General features: G+C 43.1%; 1 protein-coding gene across 5 annotated transcripts in view; it reads left to right on the plus strand.

The window, feature by feature from the left end:
- The window catches only part of ARHGEF7 (Rho guanine nucleotide exchange factor 7), a 195,196-nt gene that overhangs the window by 17,675 nt on the left and 149,642 nt on the right, over nucleotides 1-27,879 (plus strand). For 4 of the 5 annotated variants that reach the window (XM_073349944.2, XM_073349954.2, XM_073349964.2 and 1 more), the window contains exon 2: nucleotides 10,711-10,797. In XM_073349944.2, coding sequence (XP_073206045.1) covers nucleotides 10,711-10,797 — 87 coding nt within the window. Of the gene's footprint in view, nucleotides 1-10,546; nucleotides 10,623-10,710; nucleotides 10,798-27,879 lie in introns of those variants that run through there. The other variant, XM_073349993.2, reaches the window with a different exon arrangement.

The raw sequence follows: 27,879 nt of genomic DNA on the forward strand, positions 1-27,879 counted from the left end.
GCTCTGGAAAAATAAACCTTTATCAGCTGGCTTCTAATGTTAGTCCTTAGAGCTCAAGTCGTAGCAGTCTGTGCTGTAATGCTGAAGGATGTTAGGATTCAGACCCTGCTGATGATTCAGGGTGGGGGTTTCTGACAGCTGTGCAAAATAAAAAATCCATACATCTAGAAAATTACAATGTAAAAGTTATTTCGGTTGCAAAGTCAAACATTTGAAAGTTAGGAAATGCAACGATAAAAGTTGCCGGGGCAACCTTAATTTGACTCCCTTGTGTGTAGGCATTAAGATACAGTCATGAATTATACAATCACATACTAATTTTTTCACAGGACCCCTGCCTCAGTACACAGGATGGAATCACAATGGGGCAGAATTAAAGTTGCATGGGCAACTGTAAATGTTATATTTACTAACTTTCAAGAGCTTGACTTTGCAACTTAAATAACAGTCTTTTAATGTACCTTTGTGTATAATATGAACATATATGGAAACAAATGAAAACAAATATGTTATTAGCTAAAGCTGTCATGGCATCTTTAGCTCATTCTGTTGTTTAAGGGCTTGAACCAAAGTCCACTAAAGTCAATGGGACACTTTCCATTGACTTCAGTGGGATTTGGATCAGGCTGTGAAACAGGTATTGAAACACAGTATTTTACTTATTGCACAGTATATAGAGTTTTTTCTGAACATTGATTAATGTTAGCATGGGTGCAAATTAACAAGGTGAGTTCAAGATGCTGTGTCAGTGTTAAAGTATAATTTTCATGCATCAGATTAAAGATTAAATTAAAAACTGGTCCAATTTCTGTGCAAGCCCCATGGAATCAATCTTTTAAGGCTGGCACAGAATCGCTCTGGAGTGTTTAGTGAAATGGTAGTGTCTATCTCTAATTTACTAATATTATTATAACTTAGTTTTTCGCTATCTACACTGGCTGTGCTTGAGCCTAAATTTTCAGAGTTTTCCCGTACAGAGAAACGCAGGTATGCAGCACACAGTTATTGCTGCATGTCTGATACACACAGTATCTCTGCAAACTCTGTGTACACGCATGTTCTTATATACTTTCCAGGTCACTAAAAATCAGTACTAAAGAACTACAGCACCACAGATGCAATATAGTTTTATCCATAAGATGTGGTAAGACACTTCATTTGAAAAGAGAACTAATTGTTAAGTACATTATTTGTAAAAATTAATGAATTAGGCTGGGATTTTTCAAAGGAGCCTAAAGGAGTTGGTGCCCAATTCCTGTGAAAAGTCAGTGGAAGTTGGGTGCCTAGCCATCTTGTATCCCACTGAAAACCCCAACCTACATTTTAAAAAAAATAATTACACATATAAGGGCTGATTCAAAGCCCATTGAAGTCAATGGCAAGAGGATGGACAGCCCTTGTAGTTTTTGGACCAGACCTTCAGGTGCTGTATGTTGCTGATTTACAACAGCCAAGGCTCTGGCACTTTAACTGTAGCTGCAGATGCTATTATTATTACTATACTGCAAGACTCTAATTCTTTTCCGAAACCTTCCAGGAAGCAGGTGCTGCTTCCTCCTCCCTGGTGGTGGAGGGTGTCTCTACAGCTCAGCTCCGTGGAGTGCTCCCTACATGACTCTGTGCAGCAGTCACTGGTGGACTGGGAAAGCCTGGGGGTGCCATGCTGGAGTATCTACCACTGTGTAGATTCATAAGCATTGATCCCTGCAGAGCGCAGGCAGGAGGCTAATACAGCTACCATAGTTACCGTAGAGCTGAGGCTCCCAAACTTTTTTTGCTGTGCTCCCCTTCTCCAGGGGAGTCACATAACAGGCCCTGGCCACAAACTTCCTCCCATCCAGGGAAGAAAGTGGCTTACAAATGTAACCCTTCTGCCAGGCCAAGTTGATAGCAGCAAGGGCCGGGTTCAATACACAGGGGTTCCCTCTCATTAAAGCAAATGCAAAACTGGCTCGAGCCCCCACCCAGTGACCTGGGAAAATCTTACACACCCCCTGGGCGCCTCAAGGAGGCAATACTTCCCCTCTCGCAAGCACAGAGTCTTGGTGTAGTAGAGAATCTTTAATAACATGAGGCAAACAACATCAGCATTAAATTGGGGAAACACCACAACTAGTGTTCATTAACCAAACCATGAACACTGACCCACCCCAGAAAATTTGGGCCACATCCTTTCCCTCAGGCTCTTGAGTCCCAGAACCCAAACGTCTCTTGAGTCCAGCAATCCACAAATCGCCCAAAGTCCAAAAAAAGTCCAGCCCCGGAGTTCAAAAGTTCACCTGCAGAGTGTTACTCCCCAATCTGGCTAAAATGTGCCTGGGTGTGGGGGAAAGAGGTAAGGGGCACCTTACGTGTCCTGAAGCTGACTGCCCCACAGGGCTCTGCTCCGCTCCACCACGACCGGCTCCGCTCTGCACAGCTCACCGTCTCACGACCGGCTCCGCTCAGCTCGCCGTCTCATGAACACACCGCTGTCTCACGACCGGCTCCAGACAGCTCGCCGTCTCACGAACACACCGCTGTCTCACGACCGGCTCCGGACAGCTCGCCGTCTCACGAACACACTGCTGTCTCACGACCGGCTCCACTGCACACTAGAACTTCTGGCTCCCCCCCTACTTGACACAGTGCTCAGTGATTTCAGCTCATAGTAGTGGGAGCCTTAGTGCTGGTGCACTATAAGGCTGAAGTGAATTCAGCACAATACCTGTAACAAAACTCTTAATAGACCCAAAATTAGCTCTGACATTCCACAGTGGAGAGAGACAGAGGTGCAATTGGTGCTTCAGGCCCTCACAAAAGGGGCCTACACCACCAGGCACTAATACCTGTCTCAAGTCTCTCTCAATTCACAGAGTTTTGGAACCCATGTCCCTTGCCTAGTGAGTGCTACTCAGTTGATGGTGAGTCCTCCATCATAACAAAAAGGCCAAGTACAGTTCCAAGCACAGTTCCCATAATCAGGGTACTAACAATTTATTCTTCCCGCCCCAATAACAGAGACACTGGGGATCCCACAGCAGCCAAAGTGACGATTTGGGCAGTTATGGCCTCATTCTAGGCGGGGTGGTTGTGCCTATGCAAATGAGATCAGCCCCTGAAGTTCTTTTCCACAACTTGCCACACCTCACCACCAGATGTCAGGGTGGAGCCCACCCTGTCTCTGCTTACACTAAGGGCAGCAGGCAGCTCATGCCCGGGGTGGCAGGCTCCATTCCCAGAAGAGTGAATGAACATGCATCAGTCTGCACTGCTTTGGATTGTTATCGAGCAGAATCCGCCATCAGCATGGAAGCATGTCCTTTGGAATGGTGGCCAAATCATGAAGGGGCATATGAATGTTTGGCATATCTGACAAGTAAATACCTAGCAATGCCAGCTACAAAAGTCCCACGTGAATTCCTGTTCTCACTTTCTGGTGACATTGTAAATAGGAAGTGGGCAGCATTATCTCCTGTAAATGTAAACAAACTTGTTTGTCTTAGCGATTGGCTGACAAAAAGTAGGACTGAGTGGATTTGTAGGCTCTAAAGTTTTACAGTGTTTTGTTTTTGAGAGCAGTTATGTAACAAAAAAAATCTACATTTATAAGTTGCACTTTCATGGTAAAGAGATTGCATTACAGTACTTGTATGAGGTGAATTGAAAAATACTATTTCTTTTGTTTATAATTTTTAGTGCGAATATAAGTAATAAAAATAATAATATAAAGTAAGCACTGTACACTTTGTATTTTGTGTTGTAATTGAAATCAATATATTTGAAAATGTAGAAAAACATCTAAAAATATTTAATAAATTTCAATTGGCATTCTGTTTAACAGTGTGATTAAAACTGTGATTAATCACGTTTAATTTTTTTTTAGTTAATTGTGTGAGTTAACTGTGATTAACAGACAGCCCTATAAATAAGCAGTTTGCTCATAAGATAAATAAATAAAATAAGTAGAGGACTTGGGTTATTCATAGGTATAGCAGAAAAGTAAGAAGTGGGCTTTCAGGAAGATATTCATTACAAATTTCTAATGTTCATTCACTAAAATGAGTGCTTTCTTTCCATTTTATAAATATAATAGTTTTCTACACCTCTGCCACAGCTCCCCTTAGTGTTCCACCTTCCAAATTAAATAATTGTAATGTATTTAGTTTCTTCATGCATGGAATCTCTACCGTGCATACTTTGGATATTGTCTATCTCTTTTGTGTCCTTTTAGATGATTGATTTTTGTCTGAAGAGTATAGATGTAGATTCACTAAACTGAATGTAATATTCAGTTTAAGGTGAAGATGTACTGTTTATATATATCATGTAGTCTTCTATTGCTTATCACATTACTTTCCATCTTTTTCATACTAAACTTTTGTTCACTTCTTGATCAGCGCCGTGCATCCAGCAAAAATCCTCATTGAACTATCCATAATAATTTCAGAGTGATTAATACTTAATCAGAACCCATTGTATGGTTTAAATTGTTCATGCTACACCTGCTACAAGTTTTACCTTGCACTTATCTCTTTGAATTCCTTTGTGTCGCCCCAATTCCTACTTTTTGTTAGATCCTTCTGGCATTCCTGTAGTTTCTAATTATTACTATTCTTTGTTATTTGTAGTACTGTAATACTTACAAGCCCCAGTCAGGGAACAGGGGCCCCATTTGGTAGGTGTTCTACAAACACGTAGTGAAAAGATAGTCCCTTGGTTATAACAGATGGGAATAATCCAATAGGCAAAAGTGGGGAGAGAGCGGGGATGCGATAACAGAATTACAAACATGTTTTTTTCTCAGACTAGGTGTACACAGTATTGATTCTTTATTAAGCTAAATAATTTTGGGACATGAACCTATTTTGCTGCCTCTGTTATGTCTCCTATCTTCTAGATAATTAGCGAATATATCTGAACAACATCTTTCTTAATGATTGGTAAGGCAGCCCATTGTTGGCCTCCTTTCATGCTGAGAATTGGCTATTTATTTCAGCTGTTTCCTATCCATGTTTTAAATAATCCATGGACAAGACTACTTCTGAGTGTGAGAGGTAAAGTTTCCAAGTTTCCTATAGCTTCTTGGAAGGGATGTTACCTAATGCATTTTGAAATTATATGCACAGTTCTCTGAATTTATTCCTTGTGTCACACTGTTTCTAAGCCATTTGTCGAAGAATATTGCAAGGATCTTCACACAGTTTTAAGAATTTCCTGAGTAATAACTGGGTGTCGTTGTTTCTGTTTTTAGGCTCTTTACTCTTGTCTGTTAAACTCTATTAGGAGAGAAAGACCTGGATATATTAGATTCTCTGATCATTTGCTCAGATGCTTTTATTTCTTGGCAGATGCAAAGGTAGTTCTGTCCATGCAGCTGAGAAAATTGAATCTATGTTTGTGCCATTGATTTGACAAACAGTAAAGCAGGGCTTTGAAATGTACTCCCTTTTTTGAGAGAGAAGGAACTGCCTTTTTAAAGATTTGCCAGGGTTTATTAACTACCTTTCTTCTTTTGAGGGAAGCACAGTTGTCAGCTAGAACGGTGCATGTTTTTGACAGGGATGAGACTTCTGGGCAAGTCTAAAACATTCTGAAAATGCCATATGACCCACGTTTAAACTTCTGGAGGTGGAACGGAATCCTTTGCCATTTTTGCAAAGCCTTGATTGGCAGTTGTCTCCATCCTATCTTATTTGATGGCATCCTTTTTGAGCTCTTTGTTTGTCCTGTTACCAGATACTGCAGCCACCTATGAGATAATGTCTATGACTTCTGGGCCAGCTACACAGGTTTGGTTCTTTAAAACTCCCGAATTCTGTGTTTAGCTAGTTGAGGGCCTAGGAATAAGGATTATTGCTTGTTAAAGAGATAAACCTGGTTGAGTCACAAGACAAGAATCACTTGGTGGACAAGGAATTTGTTTCTGATGAGAGAAACTTGGATTTATAGTGACTTGTTACTTGTCATTCTTATTTTTGCACTGTGCATAGTTTTGGGGGTTCCTCATTATGAAAAGAGATCTTGATAAAATGGAGACAATCTAGAGGAGGATGAAAGAAATGATAAAGGTAGGGTGACCATATTTCCCAAAGGGAAAATGGAATAATGTGTGGGGTTAGACCAAGCCTCCCCTCCTGCTGCACAGGGTTATCCCTAGCCACTTGTCCAAGCCTCCCTTCCCCCATGCAGGGCTGGCCTCAGCTGCTTGCCAGAGCCCCATGCAGGGCTGGCCCAAGCCACTTGCCAACAGCAAACTGGACAAATACCCACTTTTGCCAAAAAAAAAAAAAAAAAAGTCAGGATGGCCAGGACCAGGTTTAACAAAGGGACTGTCCCAGCCAAAATGGAAGATATGGTTACCCTCGATAAAGGGATTAGAAGTTACAAACTATGAAGAGAGATTAAGGGAATTTAATATGTATACGTTTTAGAGAAAAGACCCAGGGGGAATATGATCAAGCTATAAATACCTGAAAGATAACATGGAGAAGAAAATATTTAAGATTGCACAATACAGAGCATAGACACAGGAGAGAAAAGGAAAAGGTAGACTTTAGGAAACATAGTCTAACCATTGGGTGATGGAATAATTTGCTGAGGGAGTTTGAGGCACTGTCATTAGAGTTGTCCAAAAGTAAATTAGGCAAAACAATTAGGAGATATTGTCAAGGTTCCTCCCCCACTCTGAACTCTAGGGTACAGATGTGGGGACCTGCATGAAAAACCTCCTAAGCTTATCTTTACCAGCTTAGGTCAAAACTTCCCCAAGGTACAAAATATTCCACCCTTTGTCCTTGGATTGGCCACTACCACCACCAAACTAATACTGGTTACTGGGGAAGAGCTGTTTGGACGCGTCTTTCCCCCCAAAATACTTCCCAAAACCTTGCACCCCACTTCCTGGACAAGGTTTGGTAAAAAGCCTCACCAATTTGCCTAGGTGACTACAGACCCAGACCCTTGGATCTTAAGAACAATGAACAATCCTCCCAACACTTGCACCCCCCCTTTCCTGGGAAATGTTGGATAAAAAGCCTCACCAATTTGCACAGGTGACCACAGACCCAAACCCTTGGATCTGAGAACAATGAAAAAGCATTCAGTTTTCTTACAAGAAGACTTTTAATAAAATAGAAGTAAATAGAAATAAAGAAATCCCCCCTGTAAAATCAGGATGGTAGATACCTTACAGGGTAATTAGATTCAAAAACATAGAGAACCCCTCTAGGCAAAACCTTAAGTTACAAAAAAGATACACAGACAGAAATAGTTATTCTATTCAGCACAGTTCTTTTCTCAGCCATTTAAAGAAATCATAATCTAACACGTACCTAGCTAGATTACTTACTAAAAGTTCTAAGACTCCATTCCTGGTCTATCCCTGGCCAAGACAGAATATAGACAGACCCACAGACCCTTTGTTTCTCTCCCTCCTCCCAGCTTTTGAAAGTATCTTGTCTCCTCATTGGTCATTTTGGTCAGGTGCCAGCGAGGTTACCTTTAGCTTCTTAACCCTTTACAGGTGAGAGGAACTTTCCCCTGGCCAGGAGGGATTTCAAAGGGGTTTACCCTTCCCTTTATATTTATGACAGATATAATAAACAGTCCACTAATGCAAGAGGGATTAATTTAATGAACCTTTTCAGGCATTTTCTTCTACCGTTGTTTCCTTTTCCAAAGAATTACTTGCTGGGGTTCCTGATCAGTGTGGTGTAGTCTATTATGAAAATGTTCTTGTTTTTAAATTATATTTTTGATTTTCAATAGATATAGAATATACTCAGTGAATGTAATACAGAAACACTAAAACCTTGATTGCTGAAAGATAAGCAAACATGAAAGTAGAAACATTAAGCCTGCAATCATGTCTAATAGAGTATTAGCAAAAACAATAGTTTAAGCACCTTCATTAAGTTTTTACAGACCCTATATTTTAAAAATCTTCAAGGGCTTAGATCTTAGAGTGCTGAAGTTTAGATGTAGAATTCCTTAAAGATTTAACGCGTGGTTTAAACCTTAAATTGGCCTGCTTCATGTCACTTGGCTCCAGATCTAAAGGTGTTGGCATCGGTTATTTTTTATGGTCGTTCCCCAATTGGACGCTGACTTCGCTACAATCTAAACTTTAAATCTGGAAGCTGATTGTGACTAAGTATTTCTAATAATTCAAATTTTCCTGATTCAAGCAAGTCATCCATTTTATTGACTTTTATTTAAATTAGCATAGAGCCCAAAATGTCTTTGGCACTGTACAAACATATGGGAAGGCACAGTCCCTTCCCAAAAGAACTTGATGTCAACATTTCAGGAGTTAAATATTCCAAGGGAAACCTCAAGTACTGTATAATGGAAGAATTATACTTGTGTCTCTAGTGCCATAAGCATGCATGACATACACAGATGACTTAATTTTTTTTTAAAAAGTCACTGCCTAAAGTCATTTATAATCTAATGGGCAATTCTTGTATGGTGCTGAGGCCCCTCAACTCCCATTTATGTTGCAATTCCATACAATATTTTCCCTCCCAGATAGAGATATGTATTCAGGGCCCAATTCTGCCCATCCTTACTCAAGCTGAGCAGTATCTTACTTGGTACATTTTTCCATTGAAATCAGAAGAATTACTTGTGAAGTAAGGTCCTGGTATTGCGAACATTTACGCACATGCAGAACTTTACTCATGTGAGTTGTCCTATTGAAGCTAATGGGACTGCTTACATGTGTGGAGGTATGCTTGTGCTTAAGCATTTGCAGGACTGTGCCTAAGCTACCACTAATTGGCTGTGGAGCACAGACACTTCCGTTTTAAAAAAAATCTTTATTTCAGTCAAGTCTTTCCCCTTTGCAAGCTTCCTTCTTTGCAATGGACTATTAAGAAATCACAGCTGTCTGGTAGACTATGAGCAAAGAAAGTTAGTTAATAATCACTGTTAAATTCCACTGTCTGGTGTTAGCTTTTTGATAACTAGTAAAGCAGAGATGAAGCTTTCCTATAAAGTTTTTCTTGGGATTTCCACTCATGATTTTAAGGCATACGGCCACATTCTCCTCTCACATACGGATTGATTTTGAAGTGCAAATTGGTGTCGAAGGGAACACTGCATGCACAACAAAGAACAGACTACATCCCATAGTGTGATACCCACTATGTTCCCTGAAATTAGATTGCATTCTTAATTGATGTTTGAATTATGAAAAGTATTTCATTTTTTTTAAATGTCAGAATTTTGGATATTGGTTTGGTTCTGAGCCAGCGAAGGGATTGGGATTTCCAGGTCTTGGTCTTCAGAAATTAAAGACTTGCTCCTACAAGGTACTGAGCACCTCTTGAGAGGTGTTGATCACTCTCCTCTCCCCTTGAGTTCAACTTTCATTGACTTTGGTGGGAGATGGTGGTGCTTAGCATCTTGCAGGATTGGACATTGTAGCAGACATGATTTAAAATACGGTCTTTTTTACTTTCAGGTAAAGACTTTTAATGGTACAATGAATTTTTTATGCGGTCACTATTATCTCTTTACTTTTCTTTTATTGTATACTCTGCATTTTTTATCGTCCGTTACTGAAAATGATAAAGATCATGCAAATCTACTCTGTGTTGTCACACATTTATATGACTGTTACCCTTGTCTTCACTTGCTTTGTTACATCCACTTGTGTCTAAATTTAGGCACTAATCCTGCAATCTAATACAAGTGGCCAGACTGCTACACTTGTATGGACTCCTTTGATTTCAGTGGGACTTCCATTCAACTTAATGGGCCTTTGCACAGGAATAGTGGCTTGCCTGTTTGGATCAGACCACAGGACTAGTGGGCCTTTAGTTGAAAACTCTTTGGAGGCAAGTACCCTCCCTTACACTATATGTTAGTACAGCACTCCAATACAATGGACCTCTGGGTCCTACCTGGGCATGACTGTAATACTACAGAAGTGATAATTCTGAGTGAAGTGCCGAACAGCCGGGCTGCATTCATTTTAGGCTCTGGTTCTAAACCCCTCTCTTTGCAGATTCAGTGTGTTTGAAAGATGCTGTACAACAGGAAGTTGTGTTGCACCGAGCATCATTTCCAAGGCAGGACTTCCTTTCCACGGGGCTCAGGGAAAGTCACCGTTTTTTGAACAAAGGGAGCAAATGCTGCTGTTAGATGTGTCTGTTAGAGGCATCCCCCGGGCAGGGGTGCTGGGCATTGGCTGGCTCCCAGGTGGCGGCTGGGTTAGTCACTGATGGCGCTGCACGCGGAGTTTGTCCATTAGGTAAAGGCAGCCACGGCAGCGAGATTGAATGATTCCTGATTCATACTGTGTGTGTTGCACCCTCGCCTCCGAAGTCGGCCCAGCGCCGCAGGCCGGGGGCTGGGAGCGCAGCCGTGCCCCCGGCCCGTCCCTGCAGGGCTGCGAGGAGAAGCCCCGGGGCGGCTGCCCCGGCCTCGCTCCGGGCTGACCCCAGACTCTGGCTTCGGGGCAGCAGCACCCGGCGCTGCACAGCGATGCGGGGAGGGAGCAGGGGCCCGGCCCGGCACTTTCCTGGGCCCCTCCCCGGCCCGCACGTGATTTCCTGGCTCCGTGTTTACTTCCCGGGTCAAAGCCCCTCCACGGCCCCAGAGCAGCCGCCGCCGCCTGCGGAGGGAGCAGGGGGGTGAGTGGGGCAGGATCAGCCGGGGCGGGCCGCGGGGTCCCCCGCGCTCCCAGCGCAGCCCGCTCACCCAGCGCCTCTTCTCTTGCAGGTTTACCCGGAGCCCCGGACCGAGAGCGAGTGTCTGAGCAACATCCGCGAGTTCCTGCGCGGCTGCGGCGCCTCCCTCCGCCTGGACGTGAGTCTGGGCAGGGCAGGGCAGGGGGGCCTGGGCACGCAGTCTTTTGTGGTTTCCCTGGGGCCCCTTGAGTCCTCTGGGCAAGTTGCAGAGGGTGTTCCCTTTCCCTTCTTGGGGTTAACTTTCCTGCCTCCCGGGGGGCTGGAGCAATTTGTACAGCGGGGGTGCTGAGAGCCATTGAACCAAACTGTAAACCCTGGATCTGAGGGAAACCACGTCAAGCCAGGGGGTGTGGTAGCACCCCCTGCACCCCTAGTTCCAGCACCTATGCCTGAAGTGATTTATGTTGGATTTTCTGGCCCTGGGGGGGTTTCCTAGAGCTACTGCTGGGGTCCTCGGAGCTGCCCTGTGGCCCCAGGAGGCGGGGGAGCCATTGAACAGTGATCTGAAAAGGGTTGCTGTTTGTGTAAGGGGAAGTGGGGGCTGTTGGTAGCCTCTGAAGGTAAAACTGATCTGTAAAAGATGACGAATGTGGTGGTGCTGCTGTCTTCTCTTGAGTCCATGCTGAACAAATAACCCAGCGTGATGCTGGAGGGCACTTTGAAGGGTTTTTGGGTGAGACGTTACCTCAAGTCTCTGATTTCATGTGGTCATTCAAGATCCCACTGGCCAGATTCTGATCTGACAGGTTTTGTTTTTCCTACTTAAATTTACTCTCCAAACTGAGTTGCTTAAATTCCTGATCTGCTCCTGTTCTCAGGTATTTATTGTAGCTGAGTGCTCTGTTGGGGTATTCATTCCATCACAGAGGTTGCTGCACTTCAGTGGTGGATAGGGTAAACTTTGTGTATAGTTAGGGTCCTACCAAATTCACGGCTATGAAAAACACATCACAGACCATGAAATCTGGTCTCCCCCTGTGAAATCTGGTCTTTTGTGTGCTTTTACCCTATATTATACAGATTTCATGGAGGAGACCAGAGTTTCTCGAATTGGGGGTCCAGTTCTGCAGGCAGCAGTGCAAAGCTAAGGGTGGCAATACCATACCATGCCATCCTTACTTCTGTGCTGCTGCCCGCAGAGCTGGGTCCGCAGAGCTGGGCTCCCGGCCAGCAGCCACCGCTCTCCAGCTGCCCAGCTCTGAAGGTAGCGCGGCTGCCAGCAGCAGTGCAGAAGTAAGGGTAGCAGTACTGCAACCTCCCTACAATAACCTTGTGACCCCCCCCCCCCATTTCCTTTTTGGGTCAGGACCCCTACAATTACAACACCCTGAAATTTCAGATTTAAATAGCTGAAATTATGAAATTTACGATTTTTAAAATGCTATGACTGTGAAATTGATCAAAATGGACCATGAATTGGGTAGGACCCTATAGTTCATGATTCATTTTAAATGTGTATAATGCATAGGCTCCTATGCGATTAAAAACACTGTGTAAGTACACAATTTTTAAATGTAAGAGTTTATTAGAAGTGAGTGCTCATAGCCAGTTTACAGAAGCAGTTAAAATCATATTGTATCTGACTCTAAACAGTATTTAGAGGCTCAGAGTAGGCCCTGTGGTGCCTTTCCTAAAGCAGGAGAATTTCCTTTGGTGACGTTTCACGTTGTTTAAACTGTGATCTTGGATAGACAAAGGGAACACTAACTTCTGAGGAAGAAACAAGACAAGAAGTATTGAGGAGTGTGGGAGCGTCCTATTTCATTACCTATAAAAGAGAATGGGAGGGATATTTGCAGAAAGTTGCTGAAATTCCGTTCAGTGTCTTGATGTGAATTGGTTATTGCTTCATTGACATGTAGATATAAAGTTTATTTTGGCAGGTGAAAAGATCCTGTGTGTAGTGTTTCAATGTTTCTATTCAAGTTGTATTAATTTTGTTTACAAAAACTGCTTTTAGATGATGACTTTGTCATATAGGATTTTATTCAGTAAAAGTCCAGTGAGATTTTTTTGATATGTATAATGTAATAAACTCTTAAGGAACCACTGTTTTTTGATATGTATAATGTAATAAACTCTTAAGGAACCACTGTCTAACATTTTAAAAAGTATTTTATCTAAAACCTTATTAAATTATCATGGGCATTTTCTATATTTCCTTTCCTGTCATTGTGGATTATCAGGATGTTTGCACATCATTTGTAGGGTTTGCTATATAACCAATCCAAGGTGCTTTCTGACTTCTTCAGTAATGTTAAAAATTTAGTGTTCATGTGACATCACCATGGGTTGAAAAATCTCCTTAGTCCTGGTGACTGAGAAGCTTGCCTTAGCAATTGTGGGGACCTGCAGTAGTTACCTATAATTTAAACTTTCTTCAGGAAAAAAGTTTTTATCCCATATGGTTATAAAGAATAGCTGCTGAATGTAAATCAATGCAGTGCTGTCTTCATTATGCAGTGTCTGTGGTGCTGCTCATAGCTTTGCCAAGCAGCAACAGAATGCAATTAGCAAGCCCCTGGTCAGTTTTGCTGCTGTTGTTCAGAACCCTTGAGGCATCAGTGAAACTTACAAGAATCATGTTAATTTCTGTGTTTCAGTTTGGAAAAAGTTATTAATAAAGACAGGGTTTAGAGCTCTATTGCCCACCTCTCAACCCTCTGGTAGAGGGAGAGAGATGGAAGCTCTTTAAGTTTATCAGCCAGAAGGGGTTGTACAAGGTGAAGTATTAGGTTTTTGGACAGTAATAAGTATTCAATATTGTCCTCCTTTTCCAGTAGCTGACATCTCTTTAGGGCAGTGCCCATAATGTCTGTTACAGAAAGGCTCAGTGATTAGCCCAAGGTAACACAGGAAGTTGGTGGAAGAGGGAATTGAACCCAGGTCTTCCACATCCTAGGTTTGTTCCTTAACCACTGGACTCTCTTCCTTTCATGGAGTGCAGTTGTGAATTTCCCACTCATCTTTTGTATCTATTTAAAGCAAGCAGGAGTTTTAATTTTTTTGTGCTCTGGACATATTATTTTGCAATGTATCTGTAAACTCCACGTGAAGAAAAAACATAGGGGGTTGGGAGGAAACTAAAAGAAAATGAATTTCTAAATCTGAATTTAGAATGGGACCCTGCTTGTGCCGTAGGTCAGCCATGTCACACCTGCTAGGCTAATGAGACTCTGCTCACCAAGTTTTTTCCAGTAAAATAAAGAACAAGAGGTGCAGGACTCTCTTCCAGTTCACCATAATACAGTGCAAAGATTCTAAAACAGACAAGAAAGGGCCCAGAAATTGCAGAGGGTCCTTCATATTAATCTTCCTGGGAGCAAGGGCAGGTTTTTTGGACTTGGAGCCAGAGCTCACAGAGGAGAAAGCTCAGAATCAGTTTTTCTTTTGCGAAGGCATATTTTGAAACCAGTGTGCAGACTTTATATTTCTCCAGTTGAGCTTCTGAAAGGGGAAGCATGGGAGGAAGTGGAAAAGGGGAGTGATTCCACCCAGAAATAAATATTTCCTGATTTATACTTCCAAAAAGTGCATACAACGCTCAAGTCTGGTTAAAGAAATGGAAAGTGTGCATTTAAAACAACAATAAACAAGTAAAGCCACTGTAGCAATCCATGCATTTGCTTCTTCCACATCGTGGCTAAAGCCACACATGCATAATCAGACTCCTTCTGACCTAGAATGGCACTGTGGGCACTAAGATCTCTGGTCTGGGAGCCTTCTTTGAGAAAGGTTTCCTTATCAGTGGCTTTGTGGGACATTGTTTGGGAGAGGGGATTTACAGTAAGAGCAATGAGTATAACTCTTGTGTCACAACATCAGCCCTGCCTAAGGCCATGGAAAACCAATCCCCAGGCAAAGAAGGCACTGGTTACCACTAACCAGGCTCTTCAGGAGGGAGACTTTTCAGTGACTAGAGAGAGCTGCCATGGGAACCTTTAAATAAAAATAAACTTTTAAAATAAAAACTAAGGAGGCTTTTGTAGCTCAAAAGGAAATATAGACCCTATTACAAGTCTTGTTACTCTTGATCCAGGTAAGGTTTGCAAGAGGGATAACCAAATAGATGACTTAATATACTGAGTGGCATCAGAGATAGAGAAGATACTACAGGAAAACCATCTGCATCCTTCAAGCATGCAGGTTGACTCTGTATGATTCCCCAAATATGGGGCAAGTGGCCAGAAATCTTGAAGTGTTGGATCAATAATATGTTTAAAAATAAATAAAAAAATCATAGGTAGAGATATACCCAGCCAGGTTTGCACTTCAGAATTAAATGCAACTACAGAGCCCAGGTGATTGATATCCCCTTCTTCCTCCAACCAGTTGAAACACAGAAGTATGAAGACAGCAGTATAACTGCTTCAGACTGGGGTAAATCAAGGAATCCCAGGAATCAAGAAGGCGTAAGATTCTGTTCCATCCTCCTCTTATTGTCCGTGTGTTCCAAAGACAGGGGAACACTCAACCAGATGTTTTGAACACATTCCTCCAGAAGCCACAGTTCAGCATGGAGGACCTAAATTCCACCAAAGCAGCAATTCCCCAAAGGAAGACTTCAATTTCTCTATTAACAGATCTGAAAGGAACCTTTCTACAAATTATTATATGAATCTCCCATAAGATATATCTCTGCTTCCCATGCAACTGACAATGCTATTGGTATGCTGCTTTACCGCCTCTCTAAGGGTATTTCCCAAAGTGCTAGTTAACGTGTTTTATTTGGGAGGAAAAGGGTTAATGTCTATCAATTCTAAGCTGACCTGCTTATTGGCACTTTTCCTGCAAAAGGTCCACGAAGGAGCCACCATGCAGCCCAGATTCTATTCTGGAATAACATGGATGTGGCGACCCCACTGGGAGCTGAATGACTTCATGCAGTTGATATTACTTAGCAATCTATGAAAACTGATATCAACGGACAGATTTCAGAAGCTGGTGGTCACAAGTCATAATATAATGTAATATTATTTTCCAGTGATATCTCTCAGGGTGCTTTTTGCCTTGGATCAGAATGATTGTCCCGTGCTCTGTCTCTTGATTTGGCTAGCTGGAGTGTAACTGCAACCAAACTCAGTGAGTACAGTGACTCAAGTCAGAATATTTCAACATGAGCAAAGATGCAAAACCAATTGACCCAATTTTGAGAACGTTAATGAAGATGGTAAAGAGTCGTAGGTGCAGAAATTGCAAAGCAAAAGTGAGCAGGAAGGCTGTATGAGGAAACGTTTTGCGAAATGCAGTGGAACAACAAAGACATGAGGACCACTGACTTTAGCTAAATGTACGTGAGTATTACAATCAGTCTCTGCGAATGAAAGTACTGGTAATACCTGCATTGCCATTACCAACTACATCAAAAGAGAGCTGGATCTCGGTCAGCTAAAGAAAACGAGGAGGAAACTGAACTGAAACAAAAGGTTTGAAAATTGCAGCTTTTTTTTATGGCTGTAATATTCCCTTTTCCATTATTGAGGATCCAGGAGTGGGTGGGTGAGGTTCATTGTGCCTTCAGTGTGCAGGAGGTCAGACTAGATGACCACAGTGGTCCCTTTTGACCTTAAAGTCTATGAAGGTGAGCCAACTTTTCAAGCATAGATCAGTTGCCTAAAGCCCAGGCAACAAAGCACCCAGTCGAAAGCAGGTAGCAGGTGAATTGTTAGATGTGGTTACTGATGGCTTAAAGGTGGAAGCACGCAACAAATTACATGGAAAAGCAGTTAGATTAATACAAGATGGCTGAGTAATGTGCATCATGACCCAGTGACAGTTAATGGTGGCTTATGTCTCCACAGTTGATAGTAGAAGCAATAAGGAGACTGGAAAGTACTGTGCTACACTGGCAAGAGAAGCCAAAGCATTAGCCAATGAACAGTATGGTTGTGGTATTAAGAACTACCTGACAGACAACGAGAAAAAAATCCAAAGTGATTTGGAACAAGAGAATGACACTTTGGCTACGTATGGATATTATGACAAAGTTCCTCCTCTGCCTTGGGGGTCCTGCACTTATTGGTGGATTTGCTCACCTCAGAGGTTCACAGAAGCCCTCAGTTTGGCCACTTTCATGGCTCAAATCTGCCGTTCACTCAGTTAGCCTCATCACTGGCCAGTCTGGGGAAAAGGAAGAACAACAATCCCCGCAGTCTCTGCTGATCCACCTAGTGGATCGGGGACCAGGCCAGAGACCCCTGGTGGAACCCACAGTCCAGGTCAACTCCTCTTGTGTCTGACCAGAAGTTAGGAGGATTTGGGGGGAACCCGGGCCCACCCTCTACTCCAGGTTCCAGCCCATGGCCCTGTGGATTGCAGCTGTCTACAATGGCTCCTGTAACAGCTATGTGACAGCTACAACTCCCTGGGCTATTTCCCCATGGCCTCCTCCCAACACCTTCTTTATTCTCATCACAGGACCTTCCTCCTGATGTCTGATGATGCTTGTACTTCTTGGTCTTCCCATAGTACGCCATCTCACTCTCAGCTTCTTGCTCCTCGCATGCACACCACAAACTGAAGTGAGCTCCTTTTTAAACTCAGGTGCCCTGATTAGCCTGCCTATCTTAATTGATTCTGGCAGCTTCTTGATTGGCTGCAGGTGTTCTAATCAGCCTGTCTGCCTTAATTGTTTCCAGAAAGTTCCTGATTGTTCTGAAACCTTCCCTGTTACCTTACCCAGGGAAAAGGGACCTACTTAACCTGGGGCTAATATATCTGCCGTCGATCACTCTCCCGTAGTCTGTCCAGGGTTCTCTGCTCGGTGACCCTGTCTGGTTTCCTTCGTTTGACCTTTTGACCACACTCCTGTCCCTGTTTGTTTTATTAGTTGTCCCCCATGTTCAATTGGTTGCCAGGTCCTGTGCATCCTCCTCTTAGGCTGTGGGGGGATCCTTTAGCAGTGGGCGGATGGGATCCAATAGGATCACTCTCCTGTAGCCATCTGGCCTAACCCTGTCACAATATGCATTACATTGCAGTTCTGGTCTTCATTTGTACAAACGTAAATTAACTTCCTAATCTACTGCCTTATGTAGTCACAATTTGAGTATATAACTAAAACTTAAGTGTAATGTGGTGTACATTGATGATGGTAAGCGCCCCCAGTGATCCACCAGCACTTGCATAACCCTGGAAGGGTACTCTTTTCAGTTTATGTACTCACTGGGAAAATGGGGTTGTGCCAGGATAGGGACATGTATCCCATCTGTCACCCAACCACAGTTCAGGAGCCCCATTGCTCCAAATCTATCTTCTGTTTCCTGCATATTGCTGAGAATCGCAGTCCGATGCGGCTGTGTATGCTTGATGGCCTGGCACACTCGAATGACAACAGTCCCTACTGTGGATTTTCCAACTGCAGACTGATTTGCTCACTGACCAATAGCAATCCAGTGTTGCAAGCTTCCAGAACACAATTGCCGCTCGCTTCTCTGTTGTCAACGCAGCTCTTGTTCTGGTGGCTGGAGAGTTGGGGCGATTTTGGCGCATAGATCCAGGAATGTGGTGGTTCGCATCCGAAAGTTCTCCTGCCGCTGCTTGTCATCCTAAGCATTCGTCATGATGTGATTCCCACCAATCAGTGCTTGTTTCTTGGGTCCAGAAGAGCCAGTCCATCACGTGGAGCGCTCTGTGAACCCAGTAGCAACCTGCTATGTTTATAGAGAAGAGAAATGAGAGAGAAGGTATAGTATACCATAAATTATTTGAAAGTACAAACACTCATTATTATGAATATTAGATGGAAAAAGCAAAGTGCAGCCTATAATTCAGGGCTTGTCTACGTGCAGTTTTTGCACTGGATCACAAAAGAAAGGTCCATATGTGAAAGACATTATCACAATCTCCTAGCCAGGGGCAGATGGTAAAAAGTGCTCTTGGACATTGCTGCTATGTGATTATCTAAAAAGCAGCTTGGGGATCCACCAACATATGCATCACAAACGGTAGACACACACTAGATCCGAGTTGGAGAAATCATCTTTTAAAATTTCAAAGCCCTATGTATTGCTTTAGTCAGTGAAATGCAGAACAAAGCAGTCAAAAACAGCAGTCAGTATTTCAGGTGGTGTACTGCATGTAGCCTATTACATCATTGTACACGGAACATTGGGCCATGTGCCATTTCCTGTGTGGAATGTATGCAGGCTACTCTAGATGTAGCTTATGTCTGTGGAAAAGTAAATGCTTATACTGCACAACCAGTCTTTAAAAACCAAGCTTTGCGTTTATGGAGTCCCCTGTTTATGGATCTGACTTTTTCAAAACCCTGCATGTGCAATTGCATGCCTGCTGTTCACATGTAAATACCATGAGTGCATGCACAAAGCAGATGCGTGGCTGTATGCAAAATCTCGTGCTTCATTGGCTCTTTTCACCCACACTTTAGATATTTCAGAGAACTTTTGCAAATCATTGTCCTAGATTTCTAAATCGGAGAAATTAGAAATGACTTTGTCTTTGTTATGACCCTGCACTGTGATATCTTGGTTTACTGTGTTAACTATCCCTACTTGTCTCCTTTCAATGCCATATGCACTGTTTCCCAACCTGCCAGTTTTTCTTGTTTTCACTCCTCTCTCATGGGTATGCTCTGTCCAATTTCACTTGATTGCCTTGAATGTTGTGTCCCTCCAGTCCACCACCTCCTTGCCACATCCTTCTTTTTTTTCCCCACAGATGGCAGGACTCTTGTCTTCACACCATGTACAGGGTGGAGTGAGAGTACTGTATAATGGGCCATGGCATGGGAAACAGACAAGCGGGGAATAGTGCTGATTAGATAAGGGGAATGAGACACAGACAACCATTGTAGGAGAGGAAAGGAATAGGCAGCTGAGCCATAGACTCAGCATGAAAGTATAAATATCTAAGGCAAGCCAGTAGCTAGCATGTGAGCAATCGTATAGCAGAGTTTGAAATAGTATTCCTGAAATAAACAGAGGGCAGCATTTGCTACCTCACCTCTGGGTTTACTTATTTCGTGAGTTTCTGTTCTTTCCAGGTCATCAGAGTGAGTGAGTGTGTGTAAGTGTAAGATGAGGCTGCAGACAATTGGAACAGGTTTTTCCAGGTGTGTTTCAGGTTAGAAACAATCTCCTTTGGCTCGTCTCAGACACCATCTATGCATGCTGATTCAATCATGCAGTCTTACCTAGCTGAGCACTCAGCACCCTCTGAAAATGGTTTGATAATGTTGACTTTACGCTCATCTTTTTACTGTGTATCCGACTGGCATATTCCAGGCTGCTAAACACAGTATGAATGCACATAAAAATACCCTTTTCTGCGGCTTCCAAAAGGTTGAAAAGAAACAATTCATGTTAAAATTCTAGGTTTGCCAGAATTGTAGTTAAGACACATTAAAGGAAATTTGTACCATAGTACTGTGGTTTGTTTGTTTGCAGTATAGCTATCTGAAATAACTTATCCGTGAAATGACTGGAATTTCAGTCTTCTGAACCTAATTCAGTTAGTTGTGGCCATCATTCTGGAAAATGATGTAATTTGTAACACCAACTGTGTGAGTCTGTAGCCAGAGATTGTAAAACAGTTCCACTTTGCTGGAGCTAAGCTTTTGATTTAATCAAAGTTTCCAGCAGCATCCTATTGGAATGACTTATTGTTTGGCTTCTCAACCTACTTCTAGGGTTGTTTGTTTTTTCCGTGATGTTTTTCTAAGCAATTTCATTCTTTTATTTGTCTCATCTGTTGTCATTTTGCTTTTTCACGTGAGAGCAACCTGTAGGATTTTGGAAAGTTATCCAAGTCCCTAAGCATATATTGCACATGCACAGAACAAGAAGAGAATAGATGATAAGCTGTTAACTCCTGATACTTTGAATTGGGGGAGAGGAGGAGGAGGATTAAACGTAGACGCATTTGGCATGTTAGAGGAATTGGTATTGCCAGCTCTGTCCCAGGTATCTGGCAGACTTGAAACTCACTTGGTGCTCACATGCAGAAGTTGTTTCAGTGGTGTGTAGACTTTGCTAGCAACTGCATTTGCCCAGGACAAGTCTCACCATAATTGTATCCTGCAGCAGGTCATGCTACACCACTGCCGTGCTAGTCTGTATGTACACCGGTGCAGCTAATCCTCCCAGCGTGATCCCATAATGCTCCTGCAATCTCTTCAGTTAAAATTCTGATGTTTCGGAGCGCTTATTCTGCCAGCTGCCAAGCTACTTGCAGGGGGAAGCCTAGGTTTTAACTCTCCCAATTTAGCATGTGTGCCTTGTCTATGCTAGACTTTTGAGACTGGTTAGTTAGTATGTGTTAGATAACACTTGGTAGCGTCACATATTTAAATTCTAGTGTAGTCCTTTGAGTGTGTTGCAGACACACGAGCCTTCTTCTGCTACCTCGCTTTGTATGTAAGCTTGACATTAATTGCTACTGCATAGTTCTGTTTCTCTTCCCACTTCAAATGAGAGAGTACGCCACCTCAGATGGTGCGGGGTACAGTGGCAGAGTTTGACATTTACAAAGCATCTTGCTGGATGTCCTATTGAACGCTTCTAAGACTTGATGGAAAATTAAGTCCTATCTGGATCTACTCTGTGTTTTTGTTAAAATGGGGTTCTTGGTTTTTTACTCGGGCTGTCTACACTACAAGCACTATCGTGCCACAGCAGCAGCACTGCTGTGCTACGTGGCTGGAGTGTAAACACTTCCTGCAGCGATGGAAGGGGTTTTTCTGTTTCTGTACTAAATCCATCCGTCTCAAGAGGTGGCAGCTAGGTTGACAGAAGAATTCGTCAATCAACCTAGTGGTATCTATACTGGGGATCAGCTTAACTGTCTCTCGGGATGTGAATTTTTCACACCCCTGAGTGATGTAGCTAGGTTGACTTAACTTTTAGGCGTAGACCAGGCCTCAGTGTGACCCCTTGTTCTCCAGTGCCACCTCCCTTCACTCTTCAGCGCTACCTTAACATCCCACCTAGTCTATCCTATCATATAGTCCTGGTCTCCTATTTAATATGTAGCTCCAGGAACACATGCTAGCTACTCTACTGTGACCCCCTTCCTTTTAGCATTAGAGGCCATATTCTGATCTCAATCATACCACGGACTTCAAATGGAGTTGCATCAGAGTTCTCTGTGTATATATAAAGCCTGCTGCAGTTTCCACGATATGCATCTGAGGAAGTGAGCTGTAGCTCACGAAAGCTTATGCTCTAATAAATTGGTTAGTCTCTAAGGTGCCACAAGTCCTCCTTTTCTTTTTGCGAATACAGACTAACACGGCTGTTACTCTGAAACCATCAGAGTTCTGTGGGTGTTCTGGAGATCAGTCTAATGTGTTTCTTGTTTTGGCTCACTAAATGACTGAATATTTTAGCCATTTATGCCTTCATGTGGATTTACATGATGGATGGTAAGAGTTTTTATAAGTACATAATAGTTTCATGCATTTCCATTAGTTTCCTTTTTTCTTTTTTGAAATTGTATTTAAGCTATATGTTTGCAGTATGACTTCCCTTTTCCCCAGTAGGGCTTTCTTGTGTTTTGATGTATTTGGTGTCAAAGGAGAACCCTGAATCACCTGCAGAAGTCCCATTTAATGTCAGCTGTGTCTATGAACCAAGAGCAATATATAGCCTGTAATTTGTAAGATCACTCCTAGGCATGGTGGAATTAATGCAGGATAGTGTTTCAACCTTAATTCTGAATTTCCTTTGTTGTAAATGGTAGTCTACATCACAATTGGGGGGTACAATTGTGATGTAGACTACCCAACCCAAGCCACCCCACCTACACTTCTTAGTGTAAGATCATATAGGGAGTTATTTCTCTGATAATTCTTGTTTATGTATTCCTCTGTCCTTTACCATTTCCAGGTCAGTGCTCATCTTGACATTGACTGGTAGCTGTTTTTTGAAGAAGTACTAGAGTTTAACCCGTGTCAACATTTTCTAAATGGTTTATGTGAATTCAAGTTCTGGGTCCAGTTCTGTTCAGTATCTTCATCAATGATTTATAAGTGTACTCTCTATGCCATTATCCACCTCACTTGATGGTGTTCTTTACCTTCAGCGGGAGTTTTGATATTGGTTTCACCTTCCCTACTGTTTTTTTCAAATTATAAAAACTACCAGCTGACAAATCAGAGCTATGGGTGACTTGCTCTTAAAGAAGATTGCAATAGCCAATTGCTCAGGAAAGTCTTCTCTACTTAGAGGTTTCAGAGTAGCAGCCGTGTTTGTCTGTATCTGCAAAAAGAAAAGGAGTACTTGTGGTACCTTAGAGACTAACAAATGTATTTGAGCATTTAGCTTTCGTGAGCTACAGCTCACTTCAGCGTCCGATGAAGTGGAAAAAAAGCTCATGCTCAAATAAATTTGTTAGTCTCTAAGATGCCACAAGTAGTCCTTTTCTTTTTCCCTACTTGGAGTGCAACACTGCCCCCAAGTATCCTCTGGAAAATGGATTAGTAGTTCTTTAAGGTCCTACGGTTTTTGTGTGTGTCCATTTGGCTCTTTCTATTCACTGTAATCTGCCAGAGATTTTAATCAGTTAGTTAGTTCTGAATTTCTCTCCTGTTTCATAAACTGTGGCATAAAATTCCCTGGAGAACTTTATCACTAGATATAGGCATGATCTCAGTTCTCTTAGCTCAGTATTTCTTGGCATCTTAGTTGAATTTGCCCTTTTCTGAATTGTAACTGTTACATTGCTCCCCAGTGGTTGAGCAGTCAGACACCCTTTCCTTTTAGTCAGTGTCCATAGTGAACTTCCTTGCCTCAAGACACTTCTAAATTGCCTTTCATGTGTCCAGTTGCTTTCCAGCTACTGCTGTTTTGTCTCTCGTACCTCTGTCATGCAGTCCTTCAGCTTTTATCCATCTCAAATCTTCTCAAAACTCTGGTAGCTGCTCACTTCTGGAAGAACCGGATCATGTTAATTTCCTACCTTCACTGGCATCTCATTTTTCAAAACTCTGTTTCCCACATTTTCGTTGTAGTGCTGGAACCTATTTATAGTTATGAAACTGGACCAGAGCATGGTCATCTCACTGCAGAACATCATCCTTCTGAGTCTACTTGTGCAGTGCCTTTGAGAGACCCTTCCTGACTGTAGAGAAGGCAGCCAAAGTAGTCAACAGCCAGGGAACTCCTTTCTCCAACACTGCTCTCTTTGCCAGGGACCGTACATAAGCAGCCATTTTCTTTTTCCTCGCAGCTGTTCCCTGGGCCTCTTCCTAGTTTTGGACTTGACGTCTGTTCCTTAGCTGTGCCAGAACACATTGGACCAAAGACTTAGAGACTAATGAACTGCCCTTTTCTTGTGAATCTCTGAGACTTTAACTTGTTAAAGGGGATTTCTTTCTTCCATCTCCAATGGATAGCTGTAATGCAAGATGTGAATTTACTTGGAAAGGGAGTAAGATGGCTCAGGTGAAATGTTCTCTGTTCAAGTTGGAGCAATAGTAAATATAATTGTTCTATTAATGGTCTTATTTCCATTCTGGGAGGTGTTGACAAGCAAGTCCTAGTCCAATGGGATAACTCAGTCATGGCTGCCTAACTAAATTGCCTAAAGTTACCAAAAGCCACTGTCTCATCAGTCCAGCCTGCTATTTCAGTGAGCAGAGAGGAATCAAACTTTGCCTAGAGTCTGTCACTTGTTGGAGAAATAAATCTTTTCACAGATGAGCTGAATAGACAGTTGGTCCTACCCATGAAATGTTGTTATCTTTCTTACAGTGGTGTTTAGGTGAGTGGGTTTTCTTGCCACTTTGCTGCCTGGACTCACAGGTGTTTTGGGAATTGCCTTCCTTATCTGATAGCCCAAGGGTCTCTTCATGGTTTCCTAACTGCCACACCTCAATAGAGTCATATAAACTATTTGATTGGCATGTGTGTGAAAGCTTAACCGTGTAGCATGAAAGGTTCTTGGAGTAATGAAGATTTTGTTAGCCAGAAGGCCTCTATTTCTGCTTTATATTATAGAGTCAGAGAGAATATTTTTTATTTTGTGTACCATAATTAGTTTATTGGGACCCATCAAAAGTCTTCTCTGTAAAACCATAGATGTTGGTTTTTTTTTAAGCAGGAGTTTCACAAGGGTTGCATTATCATGTCCTTCAAGCTTTAGTGTTTGGGGTTTTCAGGAAACTATTTTGAACTATCCCAAACTTTTTTAGTTTGCTCTTCCAAACTACTTACTTAAATAGCAAATGAGCCTAGACCACATTTTAAATACCAAGTACCTGCAAAATTAAGTGTTTGTAACTGTAGTCAAGCTTTCCGAAAACAAAATTGTAAGTTGTGGATAGAAGGGGGGAGGGAGTCATTTTTTTTTGGATAGCTGTAGTTCAAAGATGTTATAAGCAGTTTTAAACCATCTTAGTGGATTATAGCACACAACTCTTTTGCATGCCAAATTTCATCTGGATCCAACACTAGAAATAGAAGAAACATACAGCCCCCAAAACAGGATTCTAAATGAAAATTGTACAGCCATTAACTATAGAGTTCCTGCAATAATTATTCTTGTTTTAGTTTCTGGCACTTTAACAAGGATCTTAATTTGTTTCCTGAACACAGTGAATTCTTCCCATCTGCAAAAAGACTGTTCGGTAACACTTATTTTTGTATTTGTATGATTTTTGCTGCATTTTAAAATGTCCTTTAAATAGCTTTCCTTTTCCCCTTTTTCTAGATTTGTCAGGGTTTATGCATTTCATCTCCTCATAAACCAATCCTGTCCTATTCCAGAAATTTGAAAATAATTTTCCTTTCCGCCCATAGTTACTAATCTAAATGTTTTGTTTCAGAAGGTATAGGAAGTAGCCAGGGGATAGCCATTTTAGACTTCATGCTGACTTAACAGTGAGGAATTTGTTGCAGATCTGAAGGTTGAAGGCAGTTTGGGTGAAAGTGATCATGAAATTATAGATGTAATGATCCTAAGGAAAGGAAGGAGCGAGAGCAGAAGATTCAGGGAACAACAGTAAACTATCCCTATTTGAAGGAAAGACAGGAAGACGAGTAAGACGCCAATATGGCTGTATTAGGAGCTCTTTAATGACCTGACAATCAAAAGGGAATCCTACCAAAAGTGGAAACATGGACACATTTGCGGAGAGAAGTACAAAAGAATAACACCAATAGGGACAAAATTAGAAAAGCGAAGGCACAAAATGAGTTACCCCTAGCCAGGGTCACAAAGGCAATAAGAAGAGGTAACAATACACTAAGAGCAAGAGAGAGACTGAGTACTCCTGAGGGAATTCTGCACCAAAAAAAGTAAAAATCCTGCACACAATATTTTAAAATCCTGCAAAATTCTGTAAATTTTGTTTGTCAATAAATAAATGTGGAGATTCCAGCATGGCAATGGGGAGCATAGGCCATTGGCTGCATGGAGTTGGGAGATCACCCTGAAATCTCCCCCCGCCTCAGTCCCAGGACAGGGACTTGGTGGTGAGGCTGCACCCGACCCTGACACAGTGCAAGGGCTGGGCCTGCCCCAGAAACATTCCAGGGCCCTGCCCCTCTGTGCCAGGCGAACCAGGTGAGGGCAGGCAAGCTGGATCCACGTGTGGAGGGGCTCAGTGTGGGTGGAATCCAGGTGTGGGGTGAGAGAGTTTGTGTGTGGGGCAGTCTGTGTGTGGGCTGCTCAGGGGGAGTCCAGGTGCTGTGGGGAATCTGGATGCACAGGGGCTCATTGTGGGTTTCAGGTGCAAGGGCAATAGGACTCTGGAGGGGGGTCTAGGTGATGGTAGTTGGGGCTCAGTAGGAGGGGTCTGGATTTGGGGGCATGGGGCTCAGCTGGGGGGTCGGGGTGCTGGGGGAGTGGGACTTGGTGGGGTGGGGGTCTGGGTGCAGCTGGTTGGGGCTCAGTGGGCCTGCTTAATGGGAGAGTCCCAGCTGCTTCCACCGCTGTGGGGACACCCCATGCTGGGCTCCCACTTTCCTGTGCAATTCCTCTATCCCCTTCCCTCCCCACTGTACCCTGTCCCTATCCCCCTCCTTCTGCTCTGTCCCACCCTCCTTCCCTGCCACTGCCTCTTTTCCTCACCCTGTCCCCCTTACCCTGCCCCACCGCGGGCACTCACTGTTGTACAGAAAACAGGATGGCTTCCAGCACATAGAAGGGGAGTATGACCAGCGCTAGGACCCAGGGGGCGCTGTCCAGCTGCAGAATCAGTGGAGCCGAGCAGCACCCTCCTTCAGCAGGGCATCTGTGCACTTGCAGACATGGTGGGGGGACAGTGGCATGTGACCCTGCATTCCCCCCCCTTCCCCCCGCCCCTTGCTTCTATTTCAGGGGGCAATGTCCCACCTCCAAACTATGCCTCCCCAACCCCGCCACCACCTCCACATGGCTTCCCTTTGGTTCCTTGTCTTTTTCTGCAGGGAAGCAAATAAATTCTGCAGAGGAACATGAATTCTGCACGCACGCAGTGGCACAGAATCCTCCCAGGAATAACTAAGGGAAGCGTAGGTCCTCTGCTTAGGTAAGGAAGGAGAGTTAATAACTGATAACATCAAGGAGGCTCTGGTGTTTAATGCCTCTTTTTGCTTCAGTCTTCACTAAAAAGTGTAATGGTGACCAGACACAACACAGACAACAAGAGGGAAGGAATGCAAGCCAAAATAGGGAAAGAACAGATTAAAGAATATTTAGATAAGTTAGATGTAATCAAGTTGGCAGAGCCTGATGAAGTTCATCCTAGGGTACTTAAGTAACTTGCTGATCTCAGAACTGTTAGCAACCATATTTGAGAGCTCATTGAGGATGAGTGTGGTCCCAGAGGGCTGAAAAAGGGAAAACCATAGTACGTACCTTTTAAGAAGGGGGAAAAAAGTGACCTAGGGAATTATAGCACAGTCAGCTTAACTTCAATACCTGGAAAGATCCTAAAACAAATTATTAAACAGTCAATTTGTAAGCTCCTAGAGTAGGGGTGGGCAAACTACGGCCTGTGGGCCAGATCTGGCCCCTCAGGGCTTTGGATCTAGCCTGTGGGATTGCCACCTCTATGGCACCGAGGGCCGAGCGCCGCTCCCAGAAGCGGCCGGCACCATGTCCCTGCGGCCCCTGGTGGGGGAGGGCAGAGGGCACCATGCGCTGCCCTCGTCTGCACGCACCATCCCACGTAGCTTCTATTGGCCGGGAACAGGGAACCGCGGCCAATGAGAGCTTTGTGGGAGGTACTCACAGGCAAGGGCAGCGCGTGGAGGCC

Source organism: Lepidochelys kempii, chromosome 1 (genome assembly GCF_965140285.1).
Source record: "Lepidochelys kempii isolate rLepKem1 chromosome 1, rLepKem1.hap1, whole genome shotgun sequence".
Lineage (NCBI taxonomy): Eukaryota > Metazoa > Chordata > Testudines > Cheloniidae > Lepidochelys > Lepidochelys kempii.